Source organism: Saccopteryx bilineata, chromosome 6 (assembly GCF_036850765.1).
Source record: "Saccopteryx bilineata isolate mSacBil1 chromosome 6, mSacBil1_pri_phased_curated, whole genome shotgun sequence".
Classification (NCBI taxonomy): domain Eukaryota; kingdom Metazoa; phylum Chordata; class Mammalia; order Chiroptera; family Emballonuridae; genus Saccopteryx; species Saccopteryx bilineata.
The window spans coordinates 123,589,883-123,613,050 of NC_089495.1; the positions used below are offsets into that span (position 1 = coordinate 123,589,883).

The 23,168-nt window shown below is 54.0% G+C and overlaps 1 protein-coding gene across 12 annotated transcripts in view; it reads right to left on the reverse strand.

The window, feature by feature from the left end:
* Positions 1-154: 154 nt before the first annotated feature.
* RHBDF2 (rhomboid 5 homolog 2) overlaps positions 155-23,168 on the reverse strand; it is a 28,459-nt gene continuing 5,445 nt past the window's right edge. For 5 of the 12 annotated variants that reach the window (XM_066235662.1, XM_066235660.1, XM_066235664.1 and 2 more), the window contains 18 exons: positions 16,861-17,058; positions 10,895-11,061; positions 9,601-9,725; positions 8,719-8,914; positions 8,430-8,633; positions 7,348-7,476; positions 6,887-7,005; positions 6,570-6,767; positions 5,687-5,798; positions 5,406-5,480; positions 5,087-5,248; positions 4,637-4,746; positions 4,439-4,502; positions 4,253-4,347; positions 3,969-4,044; positions 3,309-3,409; positions 2,973-3,126; positions 155-1,782 (listed from right to left, as the gene is read on the reverse strand). In XM_066235662.1, coding sequence (XP_066091759.1) covers positions 1,363-1,782; positions 2,973-3,126; positions 3,309-3,409; positions 3,969-4,044; positions 4,253-4,347; positions 4,439-4,502; positions 4,637-4,746; positions 5,087-5,248; positions 5,406-5,480; positions 5,687-5,798; positions 6,570-6,767; positions 6,887-7,005; positions 7,348-7,476; positions 8,430-8,633; positions 8,719-8,914; positions 9,601-9,725; positions 10,895-11,038 — 2,484 coding nt within the window. In that variant the 5' untranslated portion in view covers positions 11,039-11,061; positions 16,861-17,058 and the 3' untranslated portion in view covers positions 155-1,362. The remainder of the gene's footprint in view (positions 1,783-2,972; positions 3,127-3,308; positions 3,410-3,968; positions 4,045-4,252; positions 4,348-4,438; positions 4,503-4,636; positions 4,747-5,086; positions 5,249-5,405; positions 5,481-5,686; positions 5,799-6,569; positions 6,768-6,886; positions 7,006-7,347; positions 7,477-8,429; positions 8,634-8,718; positions 8,915-9,600; positions 9,726-10,894; positions 11,062-16,860; positions 17,059-23,168) is intronic. The other 7 variants (XM_066235669.1, XM_066235668.1, XM_066235659.1 and 4 more) reach the window with 3 other exon arrangements.

Genomic DNA, 23,168 nt, shown 5'->3' on the forward strand with positions numbered 1-23,168 from the left:
CAACGGCCTATGTACGTTATGCATTATCTAATAAAAATTTGGTGTTGACCTGGAGGACAGTTGTGATTGGCTCCAGCCACCCGCAACCATGAACATGAGCGGTAGGAAATGAATGGATTGTAATACATGAGAATGTTTTATATTTTTAACATTATTAATTTTTTATTAAAGATTTGTCTGCAAGCCAGATGCAGCCATCAAAAGAGCCACATCTGGCCCACGAGCCATAGGTTCCCGACCCCTGGGATAGATGCCAGAGGTCTAAGAATTTAAGTCCAACCCCTCAAGGGACCCCCCTAAAGCTCTCCATGTGATCCCAACGTGGTTTCTGTTCCAGTCATAGTCCCACAAGTTTTTCACTGTCCCTTTCAGCCAAGCCCATGTCCCCGAGTCCTCCCCCCACCATTTTGGCTCTAGCTTTCAGTCTCCCTGAGGCCTCAGGTCAGAAGATGTTGCCTAAAGAATATTGTTTAATACATTTGAAATATCATCCATACAAAGTTAGCGTTCCTTTTAAAAATTAGAACCATATTATAAACCAGTAAAAAACAGGTGTGACTGTGTCTTGGGTAACCCCTGGGAATGGGTCCTCAGGGTGGCCAGCCCCCACTCGAGCCCCAGCGTGGACAGGAGTAAGGCAGAGGGTGACAGGCTGACTGTTGTCAGAGCCACCCCAGGAGGCAGAACAGCGACTGGGTCGGGAGCAGAGGAAGGCAGGGGTTACAGCCTCTGCTTGTTACAAAAAAGTGAAGGTTCTTGGCTTCCTAGTCTGCATCTCCATGCTGCTTCTCTGCCCAGAGTACAGTCAAAGCTTCTCCCCAGTATGTGGTTACCTTATGGGCAGATTCAGCAGGCCACTGATGAACAGGCTCATAGGGCAGAGAAGGGAGGAGGGACAGGGAGGGGGCTGCGGTGAGGCAAGAGTGGGAACCTGGTAGGATGCCTAACCATGTCCCCGGTAAGGGCACACTCACAGTTAACAGTGGGAGAGGAGGCACCAGCAGAGGCTGGGGTGGGAGGTGGCAGCAGCCTGATGTCCCTGGGAAGAAACCCACCCCCAGGAGGTGGTCCCGACAGCAGGGTGAGTCAGAGTGTGAGCCCTGAGCTGTAGAGAAGCAGGTACACAGAGTGCTCCCCAGCCAGGGACAGGAACACATGAGATGGTGGACCTCAGTCCTTCAAGGAACTTGCCTTTATGGCCGTCTCTGAACCAGAGACCAAGGCCTGGGCACCCTGTTGGTGGGTTTCCAGAGTGCGGGCAGAGTGCTCTGCAGGCAGGCAGGCAGCCTGTCCCAAGTATGGCCCCTGTGTTGGTGGCAGTGCTGTGGGTAGCAGCCTTGCCCGGCTCTGCTGGGCAAGTGGTCAGTGCAGCACCTGGTCCAGCTCATACTTCTCGCAGAAGCGGCTGGTGAAGGGGAAGCAAGTGAGGTACTCGATCCAGGGCCAGTGGATGGGGTAAACGTAGAGCCAGATGACCAGCGAGGCAAAGAGGCCAGCGAAGACCAGCAGCGACACAAGGATGAGGGCACGCTTGCGGTACTTGTCGCTGGTGCCAAAGGTGATATAGGGCAGGAAGGCGAAGGCCAGCAGCAAGCCACTAAGGAAGCCGAAGATGTGGGCGATGTTGTCGATCCAGGGCAGCAGGCCGCACACGAACAGGAAGAGCACAATGGCTGACAGTTTCAGGAAGGCCTTCCAGGGCCGCTCCAGCAGCTGCCAGCTCTGGAAGAGCTCCACGAAGAGGCAGGCGAGGAGGCCAAACTGGGACCCCGCCGGGCCCACCTGGGCAGAGTGGGCAGGGAGACGAGTCACTTCCAGGTACCAGGTATGCAAGGGAGCTCTGGTCACAGCTGGGCTTGGGAACTGGATAGGATGACCTGGGTCATCCTATCTGGGAGTCCCTGCCAGGGTGGAGGCCCCAGGGCTCAGGGGACAGCTGGAGCTACAGGACCAAGGCTGGGCTGTTTCCACCCACCCTTTTAGCAAAGGTGGAAACCTTCTAAGTGCTCTATTTGTGCCCAGTGCTCCCGGAGAGGGGTCAGACGCTGAACAGGGCAACAGCATTAGAGTGAACAGATTAAAAACTGCCATTCCTGCCCTGGCCAGGTGGCTTAGTGGATAAGGTTCATCTAGTGCACCGAGATCTCTGGTTTAATCCCCAGTCAGGGCATGTACGAGAAGCAATCAATGAGTACACAACTAAATGGACAACTAAGTGGAACAATGAACTGATCCCCCCTCTTCCTCTCAGGCCTACCAATGGGGAAAAATTGTCATTCTTTTTTTTTTTTTTAATTTTATTTTTTTACAGGGACAGAGAGAGAGAGTCAGAGAGAGGGATAGATAGGGACAGATAGATAGGAACGGAGAGAGATGAGAAGCATCAATCATCAGTTTTTCATTGCGACACCTTAGTTGTTCATTGATTGCTTTCTCACATGTGCCCTGACCGTGGGCCTTCAGCAGACCGAGTAACCCCTTGCTTGAGCCAGCGACCTTGGGTCCAAGCTGGTGAGCTTTGCTCAAACCAGATGAGCCGGCGCTCAAGCTGGCGACCTCAGGGTCTCGAACCTGGGTCCTCCGCATCCCAGTCTGATGCTCTATCCACTGCGCCACTGCCTGGTCAGGTAAAAATTGTCATTCTTATGGGTCAAGAACATTCACACACTGGCACTTTCCTATGGCTCAACCTATAGATACATGTGACATGGTGGTACGCAGTGGTCGTGGTCATGGTCATGAAGCAGAGAAACAGAACAGCATCTAGAAAAGTGCCACTTAAGCATGACTCAGGGATATGCTCCCTTGCACCTAGGATTAAAGGATCGACCAATAAGCCTCCAGCTTAGCAGTCCATCTGCTGTTGAGCCTGGCATGGGAGAGGCCGTGTGTCCCTCTGGCACACCGGGTGAGAGGGGTAGGGAGCATCAGAGCTTGCCCTCCCCACTCTCCTGCCCCGCCTGAGTCCCTACCTCTGCCCGGTAGGGGAGGAAGATGGCACTGGCGAGGTTGCCTGTGATGCCGCTGAGGATGAAGATGATGGAGATGCGGTGCCAGCCAGCCAGCTTCTCTAGGTCCCGCAGGATGGTCATTTGGAAGACCACAGACACAAAGCAGTGCACCAGGCTAGGGTGGGGGGACACAGCAGCATCAGCCTTCACGTCTGCCCACCAGCAGGCACTTCAGGAGCTATGGAATCCCAAGGATTGTGCTGGCTATGCCTGGTGCTAAGGCCCCTCTGTTGGGAGTCCAGGTGAACAGCCACCACAAGGGCTTGGGGGAGGGCGGTGATCATTGAGGAGCCTTACCCGGCATGGAGGAACAGAGATAGCCAGAGCCTGTAGATTTGATCTGGGACTTCAGGGTTGAGAAAGGGCAGCAGCCCACACACCTCGTCCAAGCAGTGCACCTGGGGTGAGTGCATGGAGGTCAGTCTCTGGGATCCAGCTGGGCTGGAGGCCCTGATATGAAGGACAGAGCTGATACCCAGTGCAGGAGGGCACCCATGAAGCCAGCTCTAGTCGCTGCCATGCCCAGCTTTTTTTTTTTTTATTATTATTTTATTATTTTATTTTTCTGAAGCTAGAAACGGGGAGAGACTGTCAGACAGACCCTGCATGCGCCCGACCGGGATCCACCCGGCACGTCCACCAGGGGGCGATGCTCTGCCCCTCCCGGGCGTCGCTCTGTTGCGACCAGAGCCACTCTAGCGCCTGGGGCAGAGGCCAAGGAGCCATCCCCAGCGCCTGGGCCATCTTTGCTCCAATGGAGCCTCGGCTGCAGGAGGGGAAGAGAGAGACAGAAAGGAAGGAAAGGGAGAGGGGTGGAGAAGCAGATGGGTGCTTCCCCTGTGTGCCCTGGCCGGGAATCGAACCCGGGACCTCTGCACGCCAGGCCGACGCTCTACCACTGAGCCAACCGGCCAGGGCCTGCCCAGCTTCTTATGTATGATCAGGGCCCCATCTCACCTGGGAGCAGAGTGTTGCCTCTTCGTGGAAATAGCCATGCATGAATTTGCAGTATTCCCGAGTGGTGATTTCACAGCTGGAGGACAGAGGGTTTGTCAAGGCCTCTCGTACCAATGCCCACCTTGCCTGGAGCCAGTGCCTAACCACCGCCAGCACTATCCAGTGGGAAGGTGGTACCCCTCTACAGACCTGCCCCTTTGTTCTGCTCCCACCACAAGTGGCCCCAGAGTAGAAAGGGATAATATCAACCTAGCGTGGGTGGAGGAGCAGAGGGGCTGGCTCACCTGCCCTTGGTGCCGATGCAGCAGGGGCGGCCCTTGATCTGGCAGTCCATGTGCAAGAAGCCTGTGCGGTTACTCCTGGGCTGCTCTGTGCAGATCTGTGGGGCACCAGTGGGGGTGGAGGTGGGCCTGTGTGGCAGGAGCCTCCTCCTTGCCCTTCCCAGGCTACTCTGTGCCCTGAATACTCACTGGCCACTTGGTAATGTCATCAGGCCAGATGTGGGCACCACTGGAGGCTGGCTCCTCGCAGGTTCTGGAAGCAAAGGTCAGAGTGGGAAAAATGAGGGGCTGTGAGTCCCCTAGCCTGCCACACCAAAATGCCAATGTCCCTGTTTGCGGCAGACGTAATCTTTGACCCCATCTCAGACAGCCACCCTGGGACTGTACCTGGGATCCTGGTGGCACACAGCCCCTGACGTCCGCTTCTGGCCCAGATCGGACTTGTCTATGGGGGGTCCTGTATCATCCTGCCACTTGACAAAAGTAGCCAAAGTCTCCTGGAGGATGGAGGTGAGCAGGTCATGCTAGGACAGGGCCACACCCATCAGTGGTCACGGGAACCTCCAGGGTAAAGACTCTTCCCCTCTTTTCCAGGGCTCGGTCCCATCTCTCAGACCCTTACCCCTGGGTGACACTCTTAAGACCGGGCTTTCACCTGCTTGGGTTGGGGAGGTCAGTATCCTCCCCATGCTGGGCCACGTACAGCGTGTGTGAGGCCAAGGAAGGCAGAGGAAGCAAGGGGAAATGTGGTCACTGTCCTTGAAGGGTCCCTTCCCCAGGCCAGGGCAAATAGATGCGGTGTGGGGGCCCAGGGTGGATGGCAGCCTCTTCCCTCACCGAGCAGTCCTTCCGCTGGGTCTGGATGCAGCCCGAGTGGTCATTCTGGACGCAGCAGCCCGAGTCCCGCTCTAGGTCTCTCTCCCGTAACACCAGCTGCTCAATCTGCTGGTCCTTCCGGATGCAAGGTGAGAACTTGGCTCCCAGGTGGATCAAGTCAATCTGTGGGGGGAAGGGAGTGAGATCAGTTCTGACCTGCCTGCTCTAGTGAGTCTCCCCCGATGAAGATGGCTACTGGGCAAACTGACCCCCACCCTGCCCAGCTGGGGGAGATAGGGCCCAGAGTTTCCTGATAAGATGCTATCTCCTGGGTCCTCACCGAGCTGGGGCCAATCCAGAAGTTCTCCTGCTGAAGGTACTTCACGCTCTCGTACACACCTTTGTTCCTGAGCACCTGGTGCACAGGTGGAAAAAAGGGGGTCAGGGGTTTCTATCCCAGGGTTGGGCCCCCAGGAAGGGACCGAGAAGCAAAGCACTGGGAGCCTAGCACACCATCCCACCAGGGCCAGGATGTTGCTCTGGAAGGGATTCACAATACTGAAGCTGCTCAGGAAGCTGGGATCCCTCATGGTAGAGCCCCACTTCCACAGCCCAACTCACCAGCTGGGTGGTGATGTGCTGGGCAAAGCCCACAGGCGCGATGCCATACGTGCAGATCACCAGCAGTGTGATGATGATGTGGACGAAAGTCAGCCAATAGGTGAAGTAGGGCCTGGGGTAGAGGCCAGGGTCAGCACCTGGACACCTAGCTCTCACCTGCTCCCTATGCTCCACTTCTATTCCCTTCAACTCATCCTTTACCAGTGACTTCTAAAAGGCACCTCTATATGTTTCCCAGCTTGAAACCTTTGGATGGCTTCCTGTTGCACTTGGGATAGTCTAGTATCAGCCTCCTCTCACAGGAAGGCCCTGCTGTGCTCACCCACCTCCCTAGTCTCCTGACCCTCCTCTTGCAGTTCCTTACAGCCACAGGGCCTCTGCACATGCTGCTTCCTTTGTCAGGAATGCTCTTCCCATTTCTCTCCAGCCAGCTAACTGCTGCCCATCACGACTGCACCCTGTGCCTCCTCCAGCTATTCACTCCCACTCTCTGTCATCCTCCTTAGGACACTCACCACACCTGTTACTACTAATTTGAGGTCTAATGTCTACTGGGTCCCTATCAATGGCCCACTCTGTGAGAACTGCCCCTCACCAATTCTCTGGCTTCTCCCAATGTCTTTGTATGTGTCCTCCTCCAGAGTCCCCTCAACTAATGGTCATAGCTTCCAATGTCCCTCTGATCCACCCGGCCCTCCATGCTCTACTCTCTCAGGCTCTGTCACAGGGCCTGTGTGCTGGCACTCAATGGATGCTTGTTGACTGACTGCTGCCTGGGAACCCAGAAAGTGGGGAGGGTGGGGAAGGGGCAACGAGAGCCCAAGGAACCTCCGCAGGTGCTCACGGAGTGGAGGGGTCCCAGGACGGTGCCCTGCCTGCTCACCGGTGGCTGTCGAAGCTCTCCAGCTGCCGCTGCACCATGCTGCTGATGCTGCGGCGGTAGCTGCGGTTGAGCCAGTTGCCCACCACACCCAGGCCGTAGTGCCGCCTCTGCTGGTCAAAGGCAAAGTGCTTCACTTTGGAGGCGATGCGCTTGCCTCGCTTGGCTGCAGGCACCGGGGCATGGCCATACTCTTTCCTGCTGGGAACGGAGGCTCTCAGTCTGATGCCCACCTCACATAACCCAGGAAAGACTGGTTTGGGGAGCACCTTCCTCATTATGCCACCTTCCTCCAGCAGGAGGGCCCCCCCAGAACTCACAGAGAGACCTGTACCCCGTCGGGGGAGACAGGTGAGGCTGAATGTGGTACCCCCCGGAAGCAGCTGGCAGAGAGCGGGGGAGACTCAAACACATCGTCAGGAACGGAGCTCATTTCTTCCTAGGGTGGGGAACACAGGAAGCGACAGTGAGGAGTCACTGTCCCTGATACTGGCCCCCCGGAAGCTCAATTCAAGGGCAGGACAAGGAAGGACAAGCAGGCTCTTTGAGAAGGAAGTGAAGGGCTCCTGTATGTGGGCCCTGATGGTGACTTTCCTGGCTGGCATCCTGCCCCACACCTGGGTCCTTGCTTTGTTCAACAGGATCCAGGAGATCCACAAGGTGGCACACTCCATCCCATCAATGGACCTGTGGCTCTCTCAGGGGCTCCTGGCAGGGACTGGTCACAGTCAGGTCACCTCTCTTATGTCACCTGCCCTGAGGGCCCACACTCCATGCTTGCCTTACTAAAAAATGAGGAGTCAAATGTGTCTGCTCCGTCGACTGCGTCCTCCTCCAGGAAGCTGGGGTAAGCGAAGCTGCGTTTGACCGCTCGGCACCTGTGTCCAGTGGCATCCAGCACCGGGCGCCCCTGTGCACAAGGTGGAGGCACGGGCATCAGGCCCAGTTCAGGTGCCCCCAATACCAAAGAAATTGTCAAGCCCACCCTCCTGGGGATAATACCTTGGGAGGTGGGGCCCTGCCCAGAGCATGGAGGGCCAGGAACAAGGCACCAGCTTCTCCACAGCCCTGAATGTATCATCCCTTCCTCCATGGTTTGCTTTTGTCTTCTCCCTGGCAACACCCTGCCCTTTGGCTTGGGCAGCCGGTACTCCACCACTCATCATGCACCCTTATTCCTGAGATTTGGGCCATATCCACCATTCCTGGCTTCTTGGCACAGCACGATAGGTCCCTGCCCACCTTTTTGACCCCATCTCCTGACATTGTAACTAAAACTACATGAACTGGCCTGCTGCTCCCCAAAGGGCCACGCCTCCTTCTACCTCTAGGCCTTTGCACAGTCCATTCCCTCTGCTGAGAATGCTGTTCCCTTCCTTTCTTTCCTAGCAAACTTTTCCTTATTTTTCTGGGCTCAGTTCAAGTGTCTTCCCTGACATCAGCCCCACTCCTGGGCGAGATGGAGCAGCATCTCTTCTGGGCTGCCCCTACACTTATCACACCAAGTAGTGACATCCACCCTCACCTGGGCTAGGGGCTCTTTCAGGGTAGTGACACTGACTTATTTCACTCTGCAGCCCCTTCACTGAGCACGAATGATGGGCTCAGTATGCATGGGTGATGGGTGCTGACTAACGTTCTACTTCCCACGTTCCCAGCCTCTTTATCAGTGCAAAACCAGTTTCCCAAACTAGAGAGCCAGCATGGGCTCAGGAGGGAACTGGGGCTAGGACATGAGCCTGGCTGCTGGACTGTGGGCCCCCCTTCTGCCCAGGGATCCCAGGCATCCATTGCCTAGGCACAGAGGGAGGTGCCTGGGTAAGCCTTGAGGGCTGCTTTGAGGAGAGGGGGGGAGCACCTCACCTTGAGGAGGGCAGAGGCAGCTTGAAAGCTCATGTGTGCCACAGACATCCTCTTCCGGCGAGGCAGGTGGGAATAGCCAGAGCGGATACTGGTAAAGGAGGTGAGGGACAGGACCCCTGGGGTCAGTGGTGGGTGTGGGGCATGGGGCCGGTCCACCTCGTCAGGGTTGCGGAATGCCCGGCCTCTGGCCAACGGGTCCACAATCTGGAAGGGAGGGAGGTGGTGAGCAGAACTGAAGGGCCCCTGGGTGCAGTCATCTGCCATGCCCTTGGCCCCCAGTGGAGCCCACCTTGGGCATCTTGCAGGGCTTTGGAGAATCAATGCCCTGGAAGGAAGGCACATCCTGGCTGGGGAGTTCCAGGTCACGCTGGCACGAGGCTTTGAGGCGACCGTAGCGCACGCTGCAGTGGTGCAGGCTCCGGCGCTGCCACTGCTGCCGCTCCAGCTCCCAGTCGCCGCTGACCCCAAACCACTGTGCGGTGCCCCTGCGAACAGAGAAGGGTGTGTGTGTGTACACATGCAGCTACGAGGAGTGTGACAGGGCACACGCATGTGCAGGGGGATGACTTGAGGTGACTGTGCATGTGTACGTGGGGGGGTGACAGGGCATGTTGTGCACAGAGGAGGTGATTTAAGAGTTGACAGTGCGTGTGTGCATGCAGGGGGTGATGAGAGGTGACGGCACATGCATGGGCAGGAGGATGGCAAGAAATGACTGTGCACGTGTGCAGGGGAGGTGATGTGAGAGTTGGTGCATGTAAACACGCAGGAGGTGATGAGGAGTGACTGGGCACATGTGTGTGCAGTAACAGGGGCATTTCAGCTTCCCTGGTTCAGTACTAGACAGCCAGATGTGCAGAGGCAGAATAAAGTCTAGAGACCAAGGAGCTGGGCTGAGATGGTCTCTGGGAGCCACTCTGAGCAGTAGGGGCCCGCCTCAGTTCCTTGAACCCCCTCAGAATCCACCTGTGACTTTATGCAAAGGACATATCCCCCTGGGCCTCAGCTTCCACAACTGTAACTTGGTGTTAGAATCCCAGGTTCACCCCTGCAGAGAGAGGCTGCTCATTAATGCCTGCCCACACCCTCTGGAATGTGGACACAAGACAGGCCCTGTGTGAACCTACAGGGCCGCTGGGGGGTGGCCAGGTGGGGCAGGCAGCGTGCTCACTTGCGGATGCTCTGAGACAGGGAGGCCTGGCGGCGGAAGCCAGGGCGCTTCTCTGAGCCCTCCTGCCATCGTGCTCGTGGCTCCTGGAGGCTGACACTCTTCAAGTAGGCTGGATTCCTGGGTCTCTGTGGGTGGGGAGGAGCACAGAGGGTAGGCGTGTGCACACACAGTGACTTCATGGGCTATGCCTTCTTTGTCACCCACCATGAAAACCTTACGAGAAAAAACCCTCAAAACCAGTTTGTACCCTCGAGCTGTTTTCATTCTCAATATAAAAATCACCATTTTCGGCCCTGGCCAGTTGTCTCAGTGGTAGATTGTCAGCCCGGCATGTGGATGTCCTGGGTTCGATTCCCAACCAGGGCACACAGGAGAAGCTCCCATCTGCTTCTCCACCCTCCCCCTCTAGCTGCTCTCGCTCCTCTCTCTCTCTCTCTTTCTCGTCTCCTCCCCTCCTGCAGTCAAGGCTCATTTAGAGCGAGTTGGACCTGGGCACTGAGGATGGTTCCATGGCCTCTGCCTCAGGCACTAAAAAAATGGCTCTGGTTGCAACAGAGCAAGGGCCCCAGATGCAGAGCATTGCCCCCTAGTAGGTTTGCCGGGTGAATCCCAGTCAAGGCACATGCAGGAGTCTCTCTCTGCCTCTCCTCTCACTAAAATAATCAATCACTCAATCAACAATCAATCACCATTTTCCAAAAAACTTGAGCATGCATTTCCCTGACTCGTTATTCAGTGCTCCCTCGTCACACTATGATGTCCTGGTCTGTTTCTGTATGTTTGAAAGAGCCTTGGGGTGAGTGGGCGGCACCAACACAAGTCCCCTTTATGTCCCAGGCTGTGTGGGAGCCCACGCTGTTTCAAGCCCGTTTTCAATGAGCTTTTTATGGACCAACGGTCCAGCCTGCTGGAAACGTTGATTCATTCCCACTTTCTCAGAGGGACCGGGCGCCATGTGGTCAGGATGCTGATGCCGAAGACACACATGCCCCTGTCACCCCTGTCCAAGACAGCCCACACCCCTCAGAAGGGCCAAGGGGAGGAGGTGGAAACAGCCAAGTCCCAAGTGGGACCGACAAGGCCATTCTCAGGGACAGCGTTTCCTAGTTTTCCTGGACCACTGTGAGATGGAGCTCCTGAGTCCAGGGCCTACTTCCTGTGATGTCTGGGACCAGGAAAAAGGGGTACAGGTCTAAGCCAGGGGCTACACAGGCACCAGTGCTCATGAAGAAGGATTTGAAAGTTTCTTCCAGGAAGTGAAACTGCCCAAAAGGTGTGTGGGCACATTAATCACCTGTGGCAGCATGCTGGTCTGTTCATCAGGGGCCGGGGTCTCAGGTGGCGGGATGGTGATGGACAGGTTAGGTGGCTTCCGGCTCTGCAGGCGGCTGCTGGACACAGAAGAGATGCTCTCGCCATTCTTGTCTGCAGAGGCCATGGTGGGCAGTGGGGGCAGGAAGGCTGGAAAGGAGAAGGGGAGTGGGTATACAGGTGTGATGAGAACCGGAGGGGTCAGAGGGACCAAGGTGTAGGGCAGGCAGCCCAGACTGAGAACAACCAGCCAAAAGTTGGTTGTAATTTAACTCTGGACACTAAACCACGTGGCAGAGACTGAATGGGAAGTCCTCATCTCTTCATCTCAGTCCATTTCTGGTCTCTGCTCAGGCATGGACCACATGCAGAAAGGAAAAGAAGGACAAAGGATGGGGAACTGCCAAGATCTTGGCCACCAGCTGTGGCAGTCTTGGCCATCAGGTGGCCGAGCCCAGCCTTTACCCTGGGATAGGGCTTTGGGGAGGACAAATGGCTGGGGAGCAATCTGGTATACCTGGCCACAAACACTGGCCTCACACTATACTGTGCTCAGGGAAGGTGCTTCTTGGTTCTCAAAGGAGGTATCCCTGGCCTGACCAGGCAGTGGCACAATGGATAGAACATCGGACTGGGACAGTGAGGACCCAGATTCAAAACCCCGAGGTCACGGGCTTGAGTGTGGGCTCATCTGGCTTGAGCACAGACTCACCAGTTTGAGCACAGGGTCACTGGCTTGAGCAAGGGATCATAGACACAACCCCATGGTCACTGGCTTGAGCCCAAAGGTCGCTGGCTGGAACAACGAGTCACTCGGTCTGCTGTAGCACCCCCCCCCCCTCTCCCCGGTCAAGGAACATGTGGGAAAGCAATCAATGAGCAACTAATGTGCCACAATGGATTGGGAGGGAGGAAGTGGCAGCTCAGCCTAATTCTCAGACTAGAAAGCCATCTGTCCCTGTCCCCCATGGCTGCTCAGCTCCTTTTTCAAAGGTAACTGAAACTGCCACCTGTCTGGTACTCTTTTTCTTTCCATGGAGGAAAAATATTGTTAGTTGTTTTTTTTTTAAAGAACTTTTTTATTTTTTGTATTTTTCTGAAGTTGGAAACGGGGAGGCAGTCAGACAGACTCCTGCATGGCCCGACCAGGATCCACCTGGCATGCCCACCAGGAGGCAATGCTCTGCCCATCTGGGGCGTTGCTCTTGCAACCAGAGCCATTCTAGCGCCTGAGGCAGAGGCCATGGAGCCATCCCCAGTGCCCGGGCCAACTTTGCTCCAATGGAGCCTTGGCTGCGGGAGGGAAAGAGAGAGACAGAGAGGAAGGAGAGGGGGAGGGGTGGAGAAGTAGATGGGCGCTTCTCCTGTGTGCCCTGGCCAGGAATCGAACCCAGGACTCCTGCACACCAGGCTGATGCTCTACCACTGAACCAACCGGCCAGGGCCTAGATATATATATATATATATATATATATATATATATATATATATACATACATATATATATATATATTTTTTTTTTTTAATGTTACTCAGTGTTTTTAGAGAGGAGAGAGAGAGAGAGAGAGAGAGAGGGAGAGGGAGAGGGAGAGAAGGGGGGAGGAGCAGAAAACATCAACTCCCTTATGTGCCTTGACCAGGCAAGTCCAGAGTTTCGAACTGGTGTCCTCAGCGTTCCCAGGTGAATGTTTTATCCACTGCACCACCACTGGTCAGGCCAGCAGAAGTCATCTTTTTTTTTTTTAATTTATTCATTTTAGAGAGGAGAGAGAGTGAGAATGAGTGAGAGAGAAAGAAAGGGGGGAGGAGCAGGAAGCATCAACTCCTATATGTGACTTGACCAGACAAGTGAAAGATTTTGAACCGACGACCTCAGCATTCCAGGTCGACACTTTATCCACTGCACCACCACAGGTTAGGCCAGAAGTCATCTTTAAAAGTACAAATCGGGCCTGACCAGGTGGTGGCGCAGTGGATAGAGCGTCGGACTGGGATGCGGAAGGACCCAGGTTCGAGACCCCGAGGTCACCAGCTTGAGCGCGGGCTCATCTGGCTTGAGCAAAAAGCTCACCAGCTTGGACCCAAGGTTGCTGGCTCCAGCAAGAGGTTACTCGGTCTGCTGAAGGCCCGCGGTCAAGGCACATGTGAGAAAGCAATCAATGAACAACTAAGAAGTCGCAACGTGCAACGAAAAACTAATGATTGATGCTTCTCATCTCTCTCCATTCCTGTCTGTCTGTCCCTGTCTATCTCTGCCTATGTAAAAAAAAAAAAAAAAAAAAAAAAAGTACAAATCGGCCTGACCAGGCGGTGGCACAGTAGATAAGAGCGTCAGCCTGGGATGCGGAATACCTAGGTTTGAGACCCTGAGGTTGCTGGTTTGAGCACAGGGTCACTGGCTTGAGTGTGGGGTCATAGACATGGCCCCATGGTTACTGGCCTGAAGCCCAAGGTCGCTGGCTTGAGTAAGGCATCACTGGCTCAACTAGAGCCCCCAGTCAAGGCACATATGAGAAAGCAGTTGATGAACAACTAAGATGCCACAACTATGAGTTGATGCTTATCTCTCTCCCTTCCTGTCTGTCCCTGTCTGTCCACCCCAACCTCTCTCTTTTACTAAAAGACAAAACGAAACAAACAAAAAAAAAGAGCACAAATCACACCATGTCACTCCCTGCTTAACATTGTCCTAGGATTTCCTGTTCTCACATAAAAGTCCAGACTTGTCACTGGGAATTCTGGGCCCTGCATGGTTTTGTCGCTTCCATGCCCACTCTTGTCCGCCTGGCTGCTGTGGACCCCTGTTGAAAAGCACAGACTGAAGGCCCTGGCCAGTCGGCTCAGTGGCAGAGCATCAGCCTGGTGTGCAGGAGTCCCAGGTTCGATTCCTGGCCAGGGCACACAGGAGAAGCGCCCATCTGCTTCTCCACCCCTCCCCCTCTCCTTCCTCTCTGTCTCTCTCTTCCCCTCCCGCAGCCAAGGCTCCATTGGAGCAAAGTTGGCCCGGGCACTGAGGATGGCTCTGTGGCCTCTGCCTCAGGTGCTAGAATGGCTCTGGTTGCAATAGAGTGACGCCCCAGAGGGGCAGAGCATCGCCCCCTGGTGGGCGTGCCGGGTGGATCCCGGTCAGGCGCATGCGGGAATCTGTCTGACTAAGCACAGACTGAAGCCTGGCAGCCTGGGCCTGACCTGCACAAGAGCCACCACATGTTCACCTATGACAGGGGAATAACGCCCTCCTTCCTGAGCATCAGATGAGTGACCATGCCACACACTCGGGCAGTATGTCCACACAGAACTTGTTCAGGATTATCAAGGCCATGTGTTCATAATAGCCAAAGGGGGGAAATGACAGAAATGGCCACTGACAGTCAAATGGACACCCCGGATGCACTGCAGTCACACACGAGATTGGTGCTCAGGCACCGACAGAAGAGAAGCCTCAACACGTGCTGCAACATGGATGGACCTGGAGGACGTTGTCCTCGGCGAGAGAAGCCACACACAGAGAACACACACATGCTGCAGGAGTCCTTTCACATAAAAGTCCAAATAGGAAATTCTAGAGACAGAAGGATGAGTCCTGCTCAGGGCTGGGAGGCTGGGGGAGGTGACAGCTAAAGGGCGTGGGTGATATTTTGAGGTGATGAAATGTTCTGAAGGCCCTGGCCAGATAGCTCAGTTGGTTAGAGCACTGTCCCAATATGCAGAGGTTGTGGGCTCGATCCCTGCTCAGGACATATAAAGAAACAGAGCAATGTTTCTGTCTCTCCCTTTCTCCTTTCCCATCTCTAAAATTAATAAATTCAATTGCTTTAATGTTCTGAAGTTAATGTGATGATGGTTATACATACCTGAATATACTAAAACCTCTGAGTTGCACACTTTAAAGCAGTGGTTCTCAAAGTGTGCACCCTAGAAGATTTCCAGGTGCGCCCTATGGTATTCGAGAAATATGTGCCTGTTGGGGACCAAAAAACCAACAGGGTTTTTGGAGTTTAGATTTTTGGGGGACAGAGGTGTGGGGAATTGGCTGTAAGATGACAGTCTGCCCAACCCCCCACCTCACTTGCCTGATTAGGTTGCAAAAGGCTGTTAAGCTGTGGTGCTGGATTGTTTACACTACCTTCCATGTTCCCCAAAAGACTGGAGGTGAGTTTCTTCTATCCTTTGTTTGGTGTAAAGTTAAGATGATATGTATGGTAGAGGTTTTCTGCACTTAACACAAGAGTAAAAAGAGAGGAATTCTTTTTTTTTTTTTTTTAAATATTTATTTATTGATTTTTAGAGAGAGGGGAGAGAGAGAGAGAGAGAGAGAGAGAGAGAGAGAGAGAGAGAAAGGGGAGGAGCAGATAGCATCAACTCCCATATGTGCCTTGACCAGGCAAGCCCAGGGTTTCAATCCGGCAACCTCAGTGTTCCAGGTTGACGCTTTATCCCACTGCGCCACCACAGGTCAGGCAAGAGAGGAATTCTTTAATGTATTGACGAGGAAATGAGAGTTTGCCTTTCAAATATATGCCCCAACATTGAAGAAATTGCTAGGACACATCAGGCTCATGTTTCTCATAAACACAAGAATGAAAAAACACATTCACACCGGGACCTGCAGAATTTACTAAATCTTACTAAAAATGTATCTATATATATAAAAAGATAACTTTTTTGTCATTTTTTAATTTTTAACCTCTCTTTTTTATGAATTCTAGAAAGCAGAACTCAAAAAATGTAACATAAAAATGTTTTTTAATGTCAGAATAAATTTAATTTTGTTGTATTTATTTCATTTAATTACCATAAAAGCACGCCTGGACTTTATATTTTTTTCTTTAATATTTTACTTAATTATTATAACATATTTCTCAGAAATTTTTATATAGTGCACCTACAATTATTTGTAGGATTTTAAATGTGCCCCGACTTCAAAAAGTTTGAGAACTACTACTTTAATGGAATAAATTTTTTTGTGAATTATATCTCAATAAAGCTGTTTATAAAATGTCTCAAGGCCCTGGCCAGTTGGCTCAGTGGTAGAGCGTAAGCCCAGTGTGTGTAAGTCCTGGGTTCAATTCCCAGCCAAGGCACACAGGAGAAGCATACATCTGCTTCTCCACCCATCCCCCTCTACTTTCTCTCTGTCTTTCTCTTACCCTCCCACAGCCAAGGCTCCATTGGAGCAAAGTTGGCTCGAGTGCTGAGGATGGCTCCATGGCCTCTGCCTAAGGTGCTAGAATGGCTCCAGTTGCAATGGAGCAATGGTCCAGATGGGCAGAGCATCACCCCCTGGTGGGCATGCCAGCTGGATCCCGGTTGGGCCCACATGGGAGTCTGTCTCTGCCTACCTGCTTCTCACTTCAGAAAAATACCAAAAAAAAAAAAATTAAAATGTCTCGAGTAGGTGCTCCATAAATGTTGGGCCTCTGCTTTTGCTGGTCCCTCCATCACCAGATCAGAACCTCACAGAACATCACAGAATAAAGTAGGTATCTCTTTCTCACCATTCCAGTCCTAGTCTGAGCAGCACCTCCTCTAAGGAGTCCTCCCTAACTGCCTAAAGTAGCTGCCTTGTATTCACTACTGCATCTCCACCGCCAGAAGAGTGCTGGCCCACAGATGGCAACACTATTTATTTGTTGAAAAACAAACAATGACCTGACCAGTCATCGGTGGAGCAGTGGATAGAGCGTCAGACTGGGACACGGAGGACCCAGATTGAAACCCCAAGGTCACCAGCTTGAGTAAGGGGTCACTTAATCTGCTGCAGCCCCCTCTACCCCCCTGTCAAGGCACATATGAGAAAGCAATCAATGAACAACTAAGGTGCCAGAACGAAGAATTGATGCTTCTGATCTCTCTCCCTTCCTGTCTGTCTGTACCCTGTCCCTCTGTCTCAAAACAAACAACCAACCAAACAAATGGGTCCACCCTCCCAGCTACTCAGCTTCCTACCTTCAGAGTTTGGGCTCAGCTTACAGCTTCCTGGGTCTGTTACCAAGGTCTTTAGAGCATGTTCTAATCCTTTCTTCACTCTGGACAGATGCTCTGGGGACAAGGTTCAGCTGTGCAGAGAGGTAGACATGCAGAGACAGATGGACAGGTAGCTCCAGGTCAAGGAGGGCAGTGACCTTGTGCTCACAGCCTGCAAGCCTTTAAGAAAGGATGGGCGGGCTCAAGAGGGCATGTCAGAACCATGCATCCTGACACCTTCCAGACCCCAGTCTCCGCAGCTATGAAGTGGAGGGTCATTAATCCAACCTTGAGGAGAGATTAAAGGACGCATGTCCTCTTCCCCACCCTCCCCCAAGTAAGCGTCTCTGTGGTTGGCAGCAACGGGGCTCTAGCCTCAGGGTGTTTACCCAAAACTCCACTCTCAGCTGGGAACCCAAAACCAAAATGGTCTTTTTTTTTGTTTCAGTATAACTTTACTAGAAACATTTAACTTAAAAGAAGTCCTGCCGCCTGACCTGTGGTGGCGCAGTGGGTAAAAGCGTGGACCTGGAACGCTGAGGTCGCTGGTTTGAAACCCCAGGCTTGCCTGGTCAAGGCACATATGGGAGTTGATGCTTCCTGCTCCTCCCTCTGTTCTTTCTATCTCTTTCCTCTCTGTCTCTTTCTCTCTCTGTGTCTCCTCTTTCTACAAAAATGAATAAATAAAATGTAAAACATAAATAATAATAATTAAAAAAAAAAAAAAAGAAGTCCTGCCATACCCTGCAGTCACAGCAGGGCACAGAGCAGGCCCTTGAATAGAACCTCCAAGGGCTGCAGGGGGCAGGGCAGGGTCCAGTCTGTAGGTGTCCCAGGCCTTGCCTGCCCTTCCCATGCATTATCCCACTTTATTCTCAACACCCAGGGGCAAAAGTCATCATTGCTTCCATTTTGTGGGAGGGGAATGGAGGCTCAGAGGAGCCAAGTAACACTCAAGCTCACACAGCCAGAAAGGGGCGCAGAGCCACTGAGACTCAAGTCACTGGGCTCCAAGGCATGAGGTCTCCTTGGGAAACTGGTGCCCCACACACTACCTAAAGCTGGGGCACACTCAGGGCTGGAAGGGCCCCTGTCAGGGGACCAAGTGGAGAGTACAGCCCACAGGGAAACCTAATCAGCATCTGAACCTTCTGCAAAATGTTCTTCAGGGGCCTGGGCACCTAGAGGTGCTGAGGAACTGCCATGGAGTAAACCAGAGGCTGGGGGGCGGCAGATCTAGCTGCCTGAGCACACAGGGCAACACCCCTTTTGTTTTACATGATAGAAATCAGGGCCTTTGTTGCCTAGTCCTCCAACTACAGATAAAGGAACTCTGGGTATGGAGGGGCCCCTGCATGGGCATCCAGGCAGAACTGGGGGCTCGGGACACACCCTGCTTCTTTAAGGCATGACCAATGCTCAGGCACCTTTCCTTCCACACGCCAAGTGCTTGGAGCCAGCCCCATGCCTCACGGCAGCCTGTCTCCTCAGAATCTTGGGAGCCACATGATGATGCCACTCTGAGCCCACTCCCGGGACACATCCAAGAAAACTACATGGAAAGTTCCCGGCTTGGCCTCATTTGGGACCAGGGAGCAGAGAGAGGACATCAGGTAAGCACTGTCCTAGAAAACTGGCACCAAGAAGGAAGGCAGGCGGGCAGGAGAGGATGACTGGGGTGAGTGTGGGCTGCCAGGTCAGAGCTCTAAAAAGGTCAAGAAAACAGGCAGGATCCTTCTGGAACCCAGAGCTGACCAACCCCCCATGGGAGTCAGCACCCTAGGCTTTTCAGAACCTGCCCCCATGCCCCACCAGACACACTACACACCCCACCTCCTCTTATCTGAGGCCTTGCACCTGGCTATCTCGTCAACATCTACCAGCTGCTTTAAAGAAATTAAAATGTCACTTCCTCCAGGAAGCCTGCCCTGTCACCATTAGACAGAATCAACCACTTTCTTACCTACATGTAAGTGTGTCCCCATAACCCTGACAGCCCCATCAATAGCTAACTAGATGGAAGGCAGGTAGGTGGGTGGGCACATGCTGCAGATGGTCAGTGCACATCCACCCTGGACAGAAACTGTCACCTTCCCCATCTTGTAGCCAGCCCAGGAAGCAGCCCCCTCTGGAAGGTTCTACTGAGTGCTGCCTGCGACCAAGGCTGGGGATGTAGGATATTCATACTCCCAGGGTGAGTCCCTGGTGGGCCTCTTGTTCAACCAGCACAGACCAGACTCCCCAGCCAGCCCTCCTACCCCACAGCCTACCACCCCTGCCTGGGACCCTGGCCCAGGACCCACTGGGCTACTGGCATCAGCACCAATCTGATGGGGGAAAAGGCAGACAAAACCCCAGGCTGAAGGACTAGAAAGATAGGACCGACCCCAGAGCAATCCTGGGGGCTCTGAGAAGTGGCTTGGCCTTAGAGAGCAGAGGCATGGGGGGGGCACATTGTTTGGGGAGGAGTAGAGTACCTGGGAGAGCCACCTTCCCCATCTTTGTAAAGCAGTACTGGGTCCTGGCACATAAGCACCATTCCCCCCCTTCGCCTCAGTTTCCTTCTCTGTTAAGTGAGGGAGTTGGATAAGATGATGACTCAGCTTTGATACCCTGGAAGCCCACACATTTGGTATAAAACCACCACTTTCCCCCAGCCCCTCTCCACTGTGACCTCTCGCTGCTCCTGTGACCACATGCCCCAAGCTGTACAGAAACAGTGGGCAGGTGCGTCAGAAGCCCAGCCCCTTCCTTAGGACTCAAGGAGTGAGGGTTGGGGGGTGTCAGTACAGGGGTGATCACTCCTACTGTGTATGCCTGCATAAATAACTGGTCTAGGGCCTGGAGGAGCCCAGGCAGCAGAGATCAGGCAGAAAAAGGGCTGGAACTTCGGGAGTGCCCCACCCAACACTTATCTCCTGCACCCCAGAAGTGTTTGCTCATTGCAGGAAATTGTGACATCCTGAGACTGGGCTTCCTCCTGGCCCAGCCCAGCCACATAGGCTGCTCTAAGATCCCCTGGCCTGCCACAGCAGGCCCATGAGTGGGATAAGGAGATGTCTGAGGACCTGCTCCTTCTGGCTAATGGCTAAGCCACTGCCACCTGCCTAAGCTGGACCCTGGCCTTGATGGGGCCTTCCCCAAAACTGGTCTTCAGCCTCAGCCTCAGCCCCAGCCCCAGAGTAGTTAGGAGACTTCTAAGAGGGAAGAAGCTTAGGGTCCCGCATGGAGTAAAAGTGGGGCAGATCCAAGAAAAAGTGAAGAGCAACATTCAAATCATACCAAAGCACCCCATCCCACCCAGTCTGCTCCCCCATCGCCCTCATGCCCAGGAACCTAAGCCAGCGAGCAGAAGACAGGACGTGGCACATGTGACAAAACCCATCTGCTGACACCACAGAAGCCAGCTTCCCACAAAGGGGGGGGCTGGGCACTGCCAGGGAAGCCCTGTCCTGACACAGAGCCAGGGTAGGCAAGGTGTCCGTCAGGGAGGTCCCCGAAGGCACCACTGTGCCATCCAGGCACAATGCGGGAAGGCCCCCACCCCTACCCCTTCACCCTGTCCCCAGTTCCACCTGCACCAAGGAGTCTGGCTCCAGTCCCCTCCTCCTCTCTCTACTCTACCTGCCAGCCACCAGTGCATACTAGCAGGTTCCTCAAGACTCCTTGGTCTCGCTAAAGGTGAGTGGGGTCTCCATAATCCTCAGACTCTGAGGACTTCTTGAGAGCCAGCAGTAGGTAGGCCCAGGACAGAAGCAGGCAGGTGACAGGTGGGCCCAAACTGCCTATGGCCACAATCGGGGACAAAAGGGAGAGAGAGGCATCGGACAAGGGGTAGCAGCCCATTATTAACCACTAGGCATGATCGGAAGTTTAGGGGATCTCCTGCTGTAGTTTCAGCTGGCCCAGACTCCCAGCTGTGGGCTGGCGGATAGTCCAGAAAGCAGGCAGGCTGGGCTGCCCTGCCCAGTCCCCTGCTGACTCAAAGGATGATAGGGGGAGGGGCCGAGGAAGTGGCCTGTCTCCCCGCTTCCCTGCCACAGAAACTGAAACTTGATTTTCCCTCCCACAGCCCTTCTGGGAACCAGTCATTTTTAGAAAGCTGCAAAGAGTTAGCAGGGTGCTCGCAAGAACAGAGTATAAGCACATGGGGGCGGGGGCTGCCATGTTCTTAGAGCATTGCAGACCCCAAGGCCACTCTGTACCACCCATCAGGCCTTCTCAGTGCCACACACCCGCTGTGGGGCTGGCAGAGGTGGGAGTGCCCCATCCTCTCTGGGGCTCCTTGGGTCTGGAAACCAGCTGTGCTGGGAGCACACGAGCCACATGTTCCCCACAACCTAAGGTGATGTAGCTGGTGACAACATACAGGAGCAGGCACCAGTGGAAATGAGACTGCCTTCGGGTGTCCCTACTGGACACAGTGTTGGGCCCTACCCACATGGGGCCCTCCCAGAGGCCCCTCTGGGACTCTCTGGACTCTAGAAGCTGCTGGTCAAAGCAAACAAAGGGAAAGCAGCTAGGCAGGGATACAGGAGCAGGACGGAGGCCGGGAACAGTGCCCTTCCACAACGCAGGCCAGCAACAGCTCCAGGGTCTAAAGGCAACTTCAGCTGGGCATCATAGAGAAGGGAGCGCATGAGCCATGGCCTCCTTTGGGAGGGTGGCATGTTCCATCCCAGCTTTGCTGTGATGGGGAGGGACCTAAGTGGCACCGGGGGGTTCCAGAAAGCGATGGTCCTTTGTGGGCCAGATACCAGAGGAGAGGAGGATTTGTGGAGAGGGAGTCTGCCCCACTGGACACCATAAATTGGACTTTGCTCCAAACACTCAAAGATTTGCCTCTCTAGGGATCTTGGGGGACCAAAAGTTGGGTTTTCACTGGTCTTTGGAACTGGCAGCCGAACTCCAGACCACAGAAGCACTTTCCAACTCGGGAGACAGTTTTAGGCTCAGCTCTAAATGCTGTGTGATCTTGGACCAGCCACCTAACATCTCTGAGCTCAGTTTGTGTATGCTTAAAAGACTGACAAGCCTTCCAAGGGCCTAAAATCTAGGTGCTCTTGTCACTGTTAGCTCAGGCTCACACAGCTGAGGGGCAAAGTCTTGCCATAGTTTAGAGAGAGGCAAGAACCTGGTCCGGTGTCACTCAGCCAGAAGTCAGGCCCTGAGTGGCGCTGGGTCCCATGCTACAACATACTCAGGAAAGGGAGCTGGGTGCCGCTCACCAGGAAGGAAGCATGCCAGGCAAACACTTTTAAGCTTGTAAATAGTCATTAAAGAGCTAATAAACCTGATTTCCCAGAATTCTGCCCTGGAGCTTGCTAGTTCCCTAGAAGCAGCTGGCCCCAACCCCTTGGCTGCTAGGGCTTCAGGGCACTTGGACACAGGCCCATCCAGGACACCCACACCAGGGGGACTTGAAAACCTACCTATTCATCACTGCTCATCTACCCCACCTTGCTTTGTTTGGGGCAGCACAGTTTCTCTTGTTGAAGACTGAGGGCTGGGGGGCTGGAAACAAGGCTCAAATACTGACTTGATCACTTACCCTGGGGGAAGACTTTGGGCATGTTATCACTCTGAGCCTGTTTTCTCTGCTGTGAAATGGGATGATGCCCCCCCCCCCCCCCGAATCCAATAGAGATGACATGAGATGGTGAATGCACAGCGCCTGGTACCCTGTCAATGGCCAGTAACTGCTATCCTGGCTGACCTCTGCCATCATCACTCAGTGGGTCGCTACATTTGAGCCAAGAACTCAGAGGTCAAAGATCTCCATTTGACAGGTGGGGAAACAGGCTCAGATAGGTTAAGTTGCCTGTCCAAGATCCCATAGTTAGCCCTGGCCGGTTGGCTCAGCGGTAGAGTGTCGGCCTAGCGTGCGGAGGACCCGGGTTCGATTCCCGGCCAGGGCATACAGGAGAAGCGCTCATTTGCTTCTCCACCCCTCCGCCGCGCTTTCCTCTCTGTCTCTCTCTTCCCCTCCCGCAGCCAAGGCTCCACTGGAGCAAAGATGGCCCGGGCGCTGGGGATGGCTCTGTGGCCTCTACCTCAGGCGCTAGAGTGGCTCTGGTCGCAACATGGCGACACCCAGGATGGGCAGAGCATCGCCCCCTGGTGGGCAGAGCATCCGCCCCTGGTGGGCGTGCCGGGTGGATCCCGGTCGGGCGCATGCGGGAGTCTGACTGTCTCTCCCCGTTTCCAGCTTCAGAAAAATGAAAAAAAAAAAAAAAAAAAAGATCCCATAGTTAGGAGGTGTTAGGCTGTGATCTGCCCACATTCTGCAG